This window comes from Aegilops tauschii, chromosome 7 (genome assembly GCF_002575655.3).
Source record: "Aegilops tauschii subsp. strangulata cultivar AL8/78 chromosome 7, Aet v6.0, whole genome shotgun sequence".
In the NCBI taxonomy this organism is placed as follows: Eukaryota; Viridiplantae; Streptophyta; class Magnoliopsida; order Poales; family Poaceae; genus Aegilops; species Aegilops tauschii.
In genome coordinates, this window is record NC_053041.3 from 519,425,526 (window position 1) to 519,439,071 (window position 13,546).

The 13,546-nt window shown below is 47.6% G+C and overlaps 1 protein-coding gene across 1 annotated transcript; it reads left to right on the forward strand.

Annotated features, from left to right (window-relative positions):
- The first annotated feature begins 12,761 nt into the window (after nt 1-12,761).
- Nucleotides 12,762-13,172, forward strand: LOC141027329 (uncharacterized). The gene has a single exon (XM_073504331.1). The coding sequence runs from the start codon at nt 12,762-12,764 to the stop codon at nt 13,170-13,172; it is 411 nt and encodes a 136-aa protein (XP_073360432.1).
- The last annotated feature ends 374 nt before the right edge of the window (nt 13,173-13,546 follow it).

Genomic DNA, 13,546 nt, shown 5'->3' on the forward strand with positions numbered 1-13,546 from the left:
TAGGATAAAACTTCTGATGAAATTCCAATTTCAATCGTTTGTAATTCCATGATCCCGTGTCATCACATAGCCTATACCATGTCGATGCATATCCCTTCAAAGATAAAGGGAAGACCTTCTTCTTAATAAAATCACCGGGTATACCTGCAAGCTTAAATAATCCACAAACTTCTTCCACATATATTAGGTGCTCATCAGGATGCTTTGTTCCATCTCCTGCAAAAGGATTAGCTAGCAGTTTTTCTAACATACCCGAAGGAATCTCAAAGTGGACATTTTCATTTTCAGTAGGTTCAGTAGGTTGAGGAGCAACTCTTTTCTCTACTGGTCGGGGTGAAGATACCCCGAACAAGCCCCTCAGAGGATCACTTTCCGTAGTAACAAGTGACAGTAAATTTCAGCACACTATATAAATTTTTCCTTACCAAATTCCACCTACCAAAGGCGCTTCACCCCCCGGTAACGGCGCCAGAAAAGAGTCTTGATGACCCACAAGTATAGGGGATCTATCGTAGTCCTTTCGATAAGTAAGAGTGTCGAACCCAACGAGGAGCAGAAGGAAATGATAAGCGGTTTTCAGCAAGGTATTCTTTGCAAGCACTGAAATAATAGGTAACAGACAGTTTTGTGATAGGATAATTTGTAACGAGCAACAAGTAACAAAATAAATAAAGTGCAGAAAGGTGGCCCAATCCTTTTTGTACCAAAGGACAAGCCTGGAAAAACTCTTATATAGAGAAAAGCGCTCCCGAGGACACATGGGAATTATCGTCAAGCTAGTTTTCATCACGTTCATATGATTCGCGTTCGGTACTTTGATAATTTGATATGTGGGTGGACCAGTGCTTGTGTGATGTCCTTACTTGAACAAGCATCCCACTTATGATTAACCTCTATTGCAAGCATCCGCAACTACAACAAAAGTATTAAGGTAAACCTAACCATAGCATGAAACGTATGGATCCAAATCAGCCCCTTATGAAGCAACGCATAAACTAGGGTTTAAGCTTCTGTCCCTCTAACAACCCATCATCTACTTATTACTTCCCAATGCCTTCCTCTAGGCCCAAATAATGGTGAAGTGTCATGTAGTCGACGTTCACATAACACCACTAGAGGATAGACAACATACGTCTCATCAAAATATCGAACGAATACCAAATTCACATGACTACTAATAGCAAGACTTATCCCATGTCCTCAGGAACAAACGTAACTACTCACAAAGAATATACATGTTCATAATATGAGGGGTATTAATATGCATATAGGATCTGAACATATGATCTTCCACCAAATAAACCAACTAGCATCAACTACAAGGAGTAATCAACACTACTAGCAACCCACAAGTACCAATCCCAGACTTGGAGACAAGAATTGGATACAAGAGATGAACTAGGGTTTGAGAGGAGATGGTGCTGGTGAAGATGTTGATGGAGATTGCCCTCTCCCGATGAGAGGAGCGTTGGTGATGACGATGGCGATGATTTCCCCCTCCCGGAGGGAAGTGTCCCGGCAGAACAGCTCTGCCGGAGCCCTAGATTGGTTCCGCCAAGGTTCCGCCTCGTGGCGGCGGAGTCTCGTTCCGAAAGGTTGCTTATGATTTTTTCCTGGACGGAAGACTTCATATAGCAGAAGATGGCCACCGGAGAGCCAACAGGGGGCCCACGAGGCAGGGGGCGCGCCCCCACCCTCGTGGACAGGTAGTGGCCCCCCTGACATATTTCTTCCGCTCAATATTTTTTATTATTTCCAAAAATAACTTTCGTGGAGTTTCAGGAATTTTGGAGTTGTGCAGAATAGGTCTCTAATATTTGCTCCTTTTCCAGCCCAGAATTCCAGCTGCCGGCATTCTCCCTCCTTATGTAAACCTTGTAAAATAAGAGAGAATAGGCATAAGTATTGTGACATAACGTGTAATAACAGCCCATAATGCAATAAATATCGATATAAAAGCATGATGCAAAATGGACGTATCAAGGAGGGCTAGCAGGCTCGACGAATTCGTCCAGGTCGATTCCGTCGGCAATCCGAGTGGCAGCAGCAATGAAGGTCTCCATGAAAGATTTGAAATCATGCCTCTTGGTATTGGCAACCTTGATCGCTGCCAGCTTCTCTTCTCGCGCTTCCCGGCAGTGGACACGAACCAAGGACAGAGCCACATCGGCACCGCACCGAGCAGAAGACTTCTTCCATTCCTGCACTCGACCGGGAACCTCATTAAGTCGAGTCATCAGAGACTCGAGGTAATTCTGGAGCGTCGCCCCTGGCCAGAGCGCTGTGTCGATCCGCGACACCGCAACCTTCAGTCGAGCAAGATAGTCAACAACACCAGCAACGCGAGATTCCAGTCGGAGTACGTTCATGGCAGCCTCATCCTTCACTGGAGAGTTGATGGGGTCCAAGCTTGTTTCAACTCGCCCGGTCTCTTCCTCGAAGTTCTGGCAAAATTCTGCATGCACAATTCAAGGATGAGTCAGTGGTTGTATGTCGAGTCGACAGTAACGAGTCAGTCGGGTCAAAGAAAATACCTTCAAGCCTGACGAACAGCTTCTTAGCAAGACCTCCCAGATAGTTCTCCAGATTGTCCCTCCTGCGAGCAATGCCTTCCATCTTCTCGTTCAGATTGTTCTTGTCCTTCTTCAGGCGAGTCGCTTCCTTATTGGCTTCGTCAAGGGTAGTTTTTAGCTTGGCGTTTTCTTCCTCCAGTTTGCCGACTGAAGCTAGCTTCTGTTCAACGAGTGCAGTTTTCTCATCAGCTGTTTCTGTGCGGCCGCTAGATCTTGGTCCTTTTTCGCCAGAGCTTGGTTCAGTTTCTCTGAAAGGGTCAATGCTTGGTTCAGAAAATGCAGAATGAAATCTGGTTCAGAGATAAATCAGTCGGCAAGTCTTTCTTACCAGCGGCTTCATCCTTGGCTTTCTGCAGATTTGTCTTGGCCAGCTCCAGATCGAGGTTGAGTTGAATCTGCTGCCTCTCCAGGTCAGCAAAACGAGCTCCAAGTTCACAAGATTTCTTCCAAAGAACAAGTCAATCGACAGATGAAAAGATTGGTTATGTCGGAGAGATAAAGCGTTGAAGTCAACAAATTCTAAGACTACTGCCGAATCAAACATCCAACAGTAGTCTCGGGGATTACACCCAGTGGGTGCACTTAGCGTGCCCCCACTGGTCCAGTTTTCACTCGACACGGTCTGCCCAGGTTGAGTGTTTTACAAAAAAGTTGCTCTCAGACCATAGTCGACTGCCCGCAGTCGACCACGGTCTCGGGGACTACACCCAGTGGGTGCACTTAGCGTGCCCCCACTGGTTCAGGTTCCACTCGTCATGGTCCGTCTAGGACGTGTGAGGAAATTCCGATTCTTAGACCACAGTCGACTGCCAGCAGTCAACTATGGTCTCGGGGACTACACCCAGTGGGTGCACTCAGCGTGCCCCCACCGGTTCAAAGATTCAATCGACAACAACATAGTCAGCTCAAAGTGCAAGTTTACTTAGTGACAAGTCAAAACACCCAGTGGGTGTACAAATGCAAAACGCAGACTGACAGAAAGATTCCTCTAAGAAAGTTTTCAGGTACCATATCCTAACAGAACAAGCAGCAAGTTGAAGGGTCAGTCGGTGATCAACTAACCTGGACGTTGCTCTGAAGTGCTGAACTGGCGTCGTAAGCAGCTTGGCTAGCCTCTCGGATCATCTTCATCCGCTCCACCATAATGCTCGCTTGGCGAATAGCCTCCTTGGCAGCACCTGCTTGGTCCTCTGGGATGTGGTGTGCAGCGAAGAGTGAAGACGGATCGACTGGAGTCTGGGCAGTCGACGCCGAAGGCTGAGCACTCGTCAGCGGTATGGCAAAAGTCACAGCAGTCCGATTGGTGTCGCCGGCTTCCTGGGTCACCGGTTCCGTCACAGGCGTCGACAGAGGCGCCTTGTCGGTTGACGTCTTCCTATTTCCTCTCTTCCTGGGTTTCAGCAGTGCATCCTCATCGTCATCCGGAAGGTCAATGACATTGGGAAGAGCTGCAAAAAAGATCGATCACCAGAATTCAGTCGACCAACGAAACAGTCGAGAAAATAAAAGACAAGATTATGAGAGTGGTACTCAGATTAGAGGTGACCGCATCCTCCATTTCCTCGTCCTCATTTTTTGTAAGCAGAAGTTCCAAAGGTAGCAGCACTGCAAATTCCAGAATTCAGTCGGTCATGTCTGCTGAAATGAGTCGACTCAAATCCAAATTCATACTAAACCAAGAAATCAAGTCCAACTAATACCCGGAAGCAATGGGGATGACCACTTTGATCTTGGGCAAGGCCTTCGGCGGTTTGGATGGCGCAGCTTCCGGTTGCTTCGGTGCCTTTTCAGTCGGCGCCGGAGAGGACGTTCGAGGACGCTTTAATGTCTGCCCATATTGCGCGGTCGCTTTGCCGCAGGCGCTTGCTGGATCGTGAGTGAGCTTGGATCGCCTTTCCCTACGGGGAGGAGAGTCGACCTTTTCTTCATCGCTCGAATCGTCGCTATCTTCGTCCGCTTCACCATCAGAATGCCACTCGCCGCTCTCACCTCCGCTCGCCTCTCCCTCTGGGTCCTGCTCCTACTCCCCGTTGGGCATCGAGTACATCTCAGTCAAGGCCTGGAAGACAACAATCAAGACAGAAGTCAGTCAGATGACAGCAAACAGTTATTTGATAAATCAAGAAGACACTCGACCATTTGGAGTTGTACCTTGTCTGTTTCGTACGTGTTGTTGAGTGGAGGGATCCTCCTGGATCCCCTAGGGTTATCTTTGTTGCCAGTGATACCCCTCAGCCACTCCTCCAACGTAGCTTCATCGACTTCCTCTGGATGGATCCGAGTGGTGTCGTCAGTGCCCGAATACATCCACATCGGATGATCACGAGCTTGAAGCGGTTGAATGCGTCGCCTGAGGAAGACCTCCAACAGATCCATGCCGGTTACCCCATCACGGACAAGCTGAACTACTCGCTCGAGCAGCACCTTCACCTGTGCTTTTTCCTCTGGGGTCACTTTCAAGGCGGAGGGCTTCTCCACTCGGGCCATGGAAAAGGGGGGGAAGTCCAGTCGACTGTCCTGGAGTCGGCTGGTCCTTGCAGTAGAACCAGGTCGACTGCCACCCTCGAACCGACTCGGGAAGGATCATGGCTGGGAAAGAGCTTTTACCCCTCATCTGAATTCCAAGACCCCCGCACATCTGGATCACATGCGTCCTCTCGTCACTCGGATTGGCCTTCTTGACCGATTGAGAACGACACGTGAATATGTGCTTGAAGAGACCCCAGTGCGGTCGACAACCCAGGAAGTTCTCGTACATGGACACGAAAGCAGCAAGATACACGATGGTGTTTGGGGTAAAGTGGTGGAGTTGCGCCCCAAAGAAGTTCAAGAAACCTCGAAAGAAAGGATCGGGAGGCAAAGAAAACCCGCGGTCGACGTGAGTAGCGAGGAGAACACACTCACCCTCCTGTGGCCGCGGCTCGGTCTCGTCCCCTGGGAGCCGCGCCGATTCGTGGCGGATCAGTCCCCCCTCGACCAGGTCGTCGATGTCGTCTTGGCGGATCGCCGAGCGAATCCAGTTGCCCTGGATCCAGCCGGGCGGCAGGCCGGACCTCGAGGAAGATTCGCCCCGGCCGGACTTCTTCCCCTTCGCCTTCGCCGTCGCCTTCTTTGCGCGCTCCAATGCTACCGTCTTCTTCTTCCCCATCGCAGCAGACAGAGCTCGAACGGAGCAGCGGCGCCGGGGCAGGAGCAGAAGTGGTGGAGAAAAACAGAGAAGGAAGAGGAAGAATGAGAACGTACTGTTCAAAAACCCCGGACCGACGCCTTATATGAGTTTGCTTCCGAGTGACTGACTTGTGGTCCCGGGCGATCTTAGCAAATCCCGCAACAGTCGCGCGAGCGATACGTGGCGAAAAAGGCAGCGTGGAAATCGAGGCAGCCCTGCCTTATCTAGCCCGATTGCTGCGGCCTCCTCCGCCCCACGCGCTTCCCGAAAATTCGAATCCCGCGAGATCTGCGGGCAGCAGAACAACCCGTCAGACAGAAGATTTTTTCCATATCAAGAGTCGAAGCTTAACAATGAAAGTTCACTCGACAAAACCAAGAATGGATCAAGGCGACTGAACAAGAAGTTGAAGTCATCATGATTGTTCGTTTGATCCTTGGACAAGACGTTTTCGAAGCACAAAAGTTGAATCGGAGAGATTATCAACTCCTTCTCCACTCGAACCCTGAACCATTCGGGGGCTAATGATGAAGCCATGTACCTAGGGTAGGGGCATAGGCCTGACCTAGACACCCTCCCCTAGGACATTACCCTAAAACTAGAAGCATTCGAAGAGGAGATATCATCCACTCGACCATGAGGCATTCCACTCGGAAGACTTGAAGTCACTCGACCATGGAGACTGTCACTCGACCGCCAGAAGATCTAAAGCCACTCCGCACTGCAACGGTCGGACATTACATCGTAGCTTTAATGGTCATTATGTCTCTTTATTACTAGCGTTACCAGTAATGCCCCCCTCTTGATGTACCTTAAACCCCTTGTAACGTGGGCTGGCTGGGGTCCTGGCGCACTCTATATAAGCCACCCCCCTCCACAGGCACAAGGGTTCGCACCCCTATAAACACACACATACATAATCTAGTCGACCGCCTCCGGGCTCCGAGACGTAGGGCTATTACTTCTTCCGAGAAGGGCCTGAACTCGTAAAACCCGTGTGTACAACTTCGCCATAGCTAGGATCTTGCCTCTCCATTCTTACCCCCTATTCTACTGTCAGCCTTAGTACCACGACAATCGATGCCCTAAACAGTGGGCGCTGGCTCAAAATATACTCATTGAGGACCAAAGTAGCAACCTCAACATCCTAATCATCGAACGATTCTTCAAACAATGAATATGATGTTATTGTAAACAAACTCATCTGAGCTATTCACCATGATCCTTCAGAGTGATGAATCCGTACCTCACTAGATGGAGGCAGGCGTTTAGGAGCCTCGACCCGGCAAACGGCCGAACACCTTTTGGGCGGCGACGGAGGCAGGCATGGACGAGTCCCGGCCTGGGCTGGTGAAGGGCACCATCCTTGGCCCGTCTAGGCAGTAGGTTTGTCGAGGGCCACGTGTGGTTATGTGGTGGATTCGTGGTTGGCAGGCAGGTATGGTTTCCTCCCCGACATCATTTTCTAGCGGGGGTGCCAGATCAGAAATCAGATGGAGTGTCCGGGGTGTTCCCTTGGCCTGATTCTTTCAACAACAATGGCTTCATCTTTGGTAGGCTACTTTGAAGGTTCGAAAGCTGTAGATTAGCGACGAAGCTGCATCAAGCTCAGGTGGAGAGGTGACCTGTCACATTTTCTCTTGATTGTTGCCGCGGTGGTGCTGGAGGCAGGTGACGGGTATTGGCGTCAAGCTCAATGGATTCTTCGGTCTTGATTGTGTTTTGTTTTCTTGGTTGGTAGTCCTCTGTGCAAAAGCTAAAGTCTTCTTTCTTTTTAGCTTTGTCAGGTCATTTTTACGTGGTTCGTAACTTTATCTTTATTATATGAATGAAACTTGTACTCCATCTGGTCATTTTTACTCTGCATATAAGGATTGTCTGAAATCAAACTTACTAAAGTTTGACCGTATTTATAATAAAAAATACCAACATCTACAATAATAAAGTTATACAATATGAAAATCAGAATCATGACACATCTAATGATATTGATTTCGTATTGTGAACGTTGATATTTTTTCTATAAAGTTGGTCAAACTTTACTAAGTTTGACTTTAGACAAATCTTATATGCAAAGTGAAAAGGACCAGAGGGAGTATTACGATGAAAAAAAACAGGTGCTCCCATCAAAGCTCACAAGGGTTGTACTTGTACATGCGCTGCCCAGGTCATTTTGGTGATATCCCCTCCCTCTCTGTGAAAATGACACTGGCTGCATCCCCATGACCACGTCCACGGAGACGGAGTACGGATTTTAGCCTGGTGTGATTTGTCAAACGAATCCTTATTTTTTTGACAGTCCTCTGTGTCCGTAGCCTATGTGTCTTGTTGCTGCCCGCATGATAACTGACATTAATCATTGCAGTGAAGAATGACATGGTAATCCCCAAAATTTACCCAGAGGACATGATGCATTTTCCAGAGCTCAGGAGATCAGCGTACCAATATATTAGAAGGAATTTTCTTATCCCAGGACATTTGTACCTTAAATCTTATAAGCTGAGAAATGTACTCCACTTGTATATAAAAATGGAGGGAGTAAAATATAAGATCTATTTTTTTAAATACTAAGTAAACAAAATATGGAAACTATATTTCATGATAAATCTAGTGATATTATATATATTGATAGTTTTAATGTAAAACTTGGTCAAAGCCAGAGAATTCTAGATTTTCAAAAAAATAATACTACACCTCATATATTGGAACAAAGGAAATTCTCTACTATATATTTCAGATATATATAAACCCACTTAGAAAAAGAAGTAAAATTTGGAACTTCAATATGACTGTGCGACCTGTAAAAAAAAGGATATATGCATGTACCAATAAACAGTACATGTACTGTAACTTACAATGTTCCTTTTTATTTTGTCATTTTTTTCCGATAAAGGGTGGTTTTATTGACTCAAAATATAGCATCGATGGATACAATTATAATGAGCTACACCCGGCCTCTGCATAATTAGGATGCACACAGCCAACACAAACCCACACACACAAAGAAACACGCTAGCAAAGAGCTAAGTCATACAAGACCAAAGCTATGCCTAGCAAAGAAAATATAAATTCCCGAAGCGATAGAAAGAGAGATTGACAATGTATAGCGACAACCATCAAACCAACTATCTCATGACAACGCAAGGACTACGAGAGAGCTTCTTCAAAAGCGACGCCTCCAGGAACACTAGTAGAAAACATGGCTTTGGTTCGGGCAGAAAAGAGCATTAATCCCGGTTGCATTACGAACCGGGACTAATATGAGCATTAGTCCCGGTTCGAGCGGCTAGGGCACCATACATGCATTAGTCCCGGTTCAAATGGGACCTTTAGTCCCGGTTGGTGCCACGAATTGGACTAAAGGGTGCGATGCCCATTAGTACCGGTTCGTGGCACCAACCGGTACTAAAGGTTAGACATTTAGTCCCGGTTCGAGCCACCAACCGGTACTAATGGGATTTGAGGCATTAGTACCGGTTCATGGCACGAACCGGTACTAAAGGTCAAACTATGGTCAAACTACTTATTCAAGAAGTATTAGTGTTACTAAATAATTATTCAAGAATATTAGTGTTACTAAATAATTATTTCAGTTTTTTTGAATTTTGGTCAAATCTGGTCAAACTATGGTCAAACTGTGGTCAAACAATGGTCAAACTAATTATTCAAGAAATATTAGTGCTACTAAATAATTATTTCAGTTTTTTTGAATTTTGGTCAAATTTGGTCAAACTGTGGTCAAACCATGGTCAAACTATGGTCAAACTACTTATTCAAGAAATATTAGTGTTACTAAATAATTATTGTTTTTTAGAAAAATAGTTTCAAACTCAAACAGTGAAATGTGTGACTTCATGCTCAAGCTAAATTCCTGAGGGTTAATAGGATTGACATCTTACTATTGTCAGGAAAACAACAAGTGCAGACTTGGAAACGAGGGAGAATAGAACCCGGAAGTTAAGCATGCTCAGGCTGGAGTAGTGAGAGGATGGGTGACCGTCCGGGAAGTTAGATGATTTGGAATGATGAGGGGTGATTAGAGATTAGAGGTTAAATTGGGCAGTGATGAGGGGTGATTAGAGATTAGAGGTTAAAATAATTCAGAAATTTGAAAATCAAAAAAAAATTCAAAAAAAATTCATATTTTTTTTAGAAAAAAATCATAAAATTTCCTTTAGTACCGGTTGGTGTTACCAACCGGGACTAAAGGTGGACCTCCAGGCAGCGGCCACGTGGAGGGCCTTTAGTCCCGGTTCGTGTAAGAACCGGGACTAAAGGGGAGGCTTTAGTAACGACCCTTTAGTCCCGGTTCCAGAACCGGGACTAAAGGCCCTTATGAACCGGGACTAAAGGCCCTTTTTCTACTAGTGGAAGGGAACGACACACAAGTGACGTCGTCGCCGAATCCAACACGTGAAGGTTAGATCATGGGTTTTCACCCTGAAGATCAAGTCTGAGCAGATTCCGAGCAATGCCTTCAACAAGGTAACAACGTCAAAAACGCTGCCATTGCCAGGTTTGACCAAAAAGAGGCCAACCTTGGGGTTTCACCCCGGAGCTCAAGACCGGGCACTTGAGATGCGCCACCCAATTGAATTCATCCTGCGATATCTCCTCCACTTGCCACGATCACAGCCGTAGCAATCGCGCACGAACATCTGAACATGCCCACATACTGTCCCGCTACAAGAGCTGCTCACCACAACACAGCGAACTCATTGACAAGGGAAGAAGGCCACCGACACCGCCAAAATCCCAATGGGACACTCCAGAGGCTCTGCACCATCTTCCAAGTGGCAGACACTGGCTTATCTATATTAGACGACACCACCATGTACCGCCACAATCTCTGCCGTCCTCGCCCGCGGTAGCAGATGAACTAAGGTCACTAGCCGATATCATCTGCGATCGCCAACCAGCCGAGGTCATGACCACGGGATAGCACCAGCCATCCAGCTTCTTCATTGACCAACAACGGGTCAGATTGTGCCTCCTTGCCGGCTGCCCGGGATATGAGTCAACCGCAGATCACGGCCACGCTCCTACACCCAATAGGCATCTGGAGGAGCAGTGCCGGACGTGGAAGCCAGCTCTCGAAGACGGGAGGCACCGCGACAGCGGCTCCCTTTCCTCCACCACATGGAGTGCCTGCCGCATGATGTTAGGAAGAGGGGGAGGCACGCTAGCGCTTGGCCGTCGACCATCCGCAAGTCAGCGCCTGAGGAACCGGTCATGGGGATCTCGAAGATGCAATGCATCACGGCAGTTCCCTTTCCTCCTCCACATGGAGCGCGTGCCGCACGCCGCTAAGGAGAGGGGGAGGCATGCTTGTGCGAGGTCGCCATGCATCCGCGAATCGCTGCTGCGCGGCTGCAACAACTACCATCATTGCCTCAAGTCGCCGGCTAAAACAAAGCTTTTCATCATCCAAATCGCCTCAGGAACGGAGCCCCGCCGCCACCGCCGCGGGCTGTGCGGGCCAGCTGCGTGGAGCTGGTCGGCGGCGGCGAGGTGACGGCGCACGAAGAAGGTGCCGGAAAGAGCGGATCGGCTCGCCCCCCGTCGCCCACGCGGACGACGCGGGGGCAGTTTTTTCAGATTTAAAATAAACGTTTTTTCATTTTTGTAGAAGTCACATACGGTCATGTTTAAGTTATAAATTTTATACGCACATACCTTTAGGGAAAGTACTGTGGTGAACATGCTTCCACAAACATACATTATGAATAAAATCCAAAAAAAATAGTAAAAAATTCAAACATTTGTAAATGTTTAGGTTATCAAATTTGGTCGACTGTTCTACTCACGTGTGACATCTGGTGAAGAAATGACACCCGTGGTATTCTTTAGCGAACAAAATAAAACTAGATCTCCAAATTACTTTAAACATGACATTTTTTATAGCACCAAAAATTTCATTTATGCCTAGAATACCACGGGTGTCATTTCTTCGCGATACTCTTGATACATGTTAGAACTAGTTATTTTTGTGACATTTTTATTACTATTTTACTATTCATAATGACTGCGGCTGGAACCATGTTGTTCAAATCACGTGCATAATTTGATTCATAACTTATAAAAACTGATAGCCCATATTTTAGAAAAACAAATTCGGAACTACTGGAACCATGTGCGGTGGTTCTGTTTCCACACTCCTACATCTATATATACATGTTGGACAACTGAAGACAAGTCCACGGACCAGGGTTATGCATACAACTCATAAGAAGAGGCAGAAGCTTTTGTGTATAATACACGTAGATATGTTGATGAGATAGTGTCATGCAGAAATGACTAGATGTACTCTTTCCGTCCTAAAGGGCATCTCCAAGACGAACCCGCAAATCACCCGCATCCGTCCGGATCACGCTTTCTGGACGGCGGAAGCCATCCAATGCGAGACTGTATCGGTCCGCGGGGTGGTCTGGAAGTGTTTTCTTTCATAAACCGGAGACAAACGAGGGGGAGGTTTGCGGCAGTCCGGACTCCGACACCCCTAGCCCGCCGAAAACCCTTCCCGGAGCCTACGACTCCATCCTCCCCATTTTTCCTCCTTCCTTCTTTCTCTCTTGCCTTCGCCGCCGCTCCACCATCCCGGCCGTCACGGCACACCCCTACCGGAACTCTACTTATCCGTCACCTCCAGCGCTCCAGCAGGGCTCACCACGCTTCTCCTCCATTGCCGTTCAACCCCTGTCCTCCGACCGCCCCGCCAGGTACCATCCGCTACTGCTATACTCACCATGCCCGACAACTGTTCGATGAATCACCAGAGCTAAAAACTGTTTTCCCTTCTTCTTTCTAGCAATGGATTCCGGTTTGGAGTACATATACAAGCAGTATGTTGAGGCGTCCGACGGCTCGTCGGACGAGGAGGAGTACTCCGATGAGACGGCGATGATGCAGGCGGACATTGAAGACGCGGAGCGTGCGGAGGAGCATGTTCTCAATTTCAAGGGCTCGATCAAGGGTCATCGAGTGCTCAAACGCAATAGGCGCGCGGCCATTTGACATTGATGGCCGACTACTTTGCCCCCAATGCACTATTCACTGATCATTTTCGCCTGCGTTTTCGGATGCGAATGATTGTCTTCGATCGTTTGTACGATGCCATCCGGTCCTACGATGACTACTTCATCTTGAAGAAGGACGCCGTGGGAATGATTGGCTTCCATGGTTACCAGAAGTGCATGACCACACACCGGATGCTTGGATATGACACGGCTGCTGATTCGTGGGACGAGTACCTACGGATGTCTGAGAGCACATGCGGAGATGCCATGGTCAGGTTTGCAACTGCCATGGTCGAGGTGTTCGGACCTCAGTACCTAAGAGAACCAACTATGGCAAATACTGAGAGACTCTTGGCAATCTTAGAAGCAAGAAGTTGGCTATGTTTGCTTGGATCTCTTGATTGCATGCATTGAAAATGGAATAACTGCCTGAAAGGTTTACAAGGGCAATAGCAGCATCATGTTAAGAAGTCCAATCTTGAAGCAGTTGCATCACAGGACCTTTGGATGGCACGCTTTCTTTGGCTTGCCCGGGTCTCACAGTAACATCAATGTGCTGCAGCAATCGCCGTTGTTTGCGAGGCTGACTGAAGGAAAAGCTCCTCCTTGCCACTATACTTTCAATGGACATGAGTACAACATGGGCTACTATCGGGTTGACGGTATCTATCCTCCGTGGGCTACCTTTGACAACACCATCTCTAAGCTAGTTGGCCAGAAAAAGGCTCACTTTGCCCAAAGACAAGAAACAGCTAGCTAGAAAGGATGTCGAGTGGGCATTTGGAGTT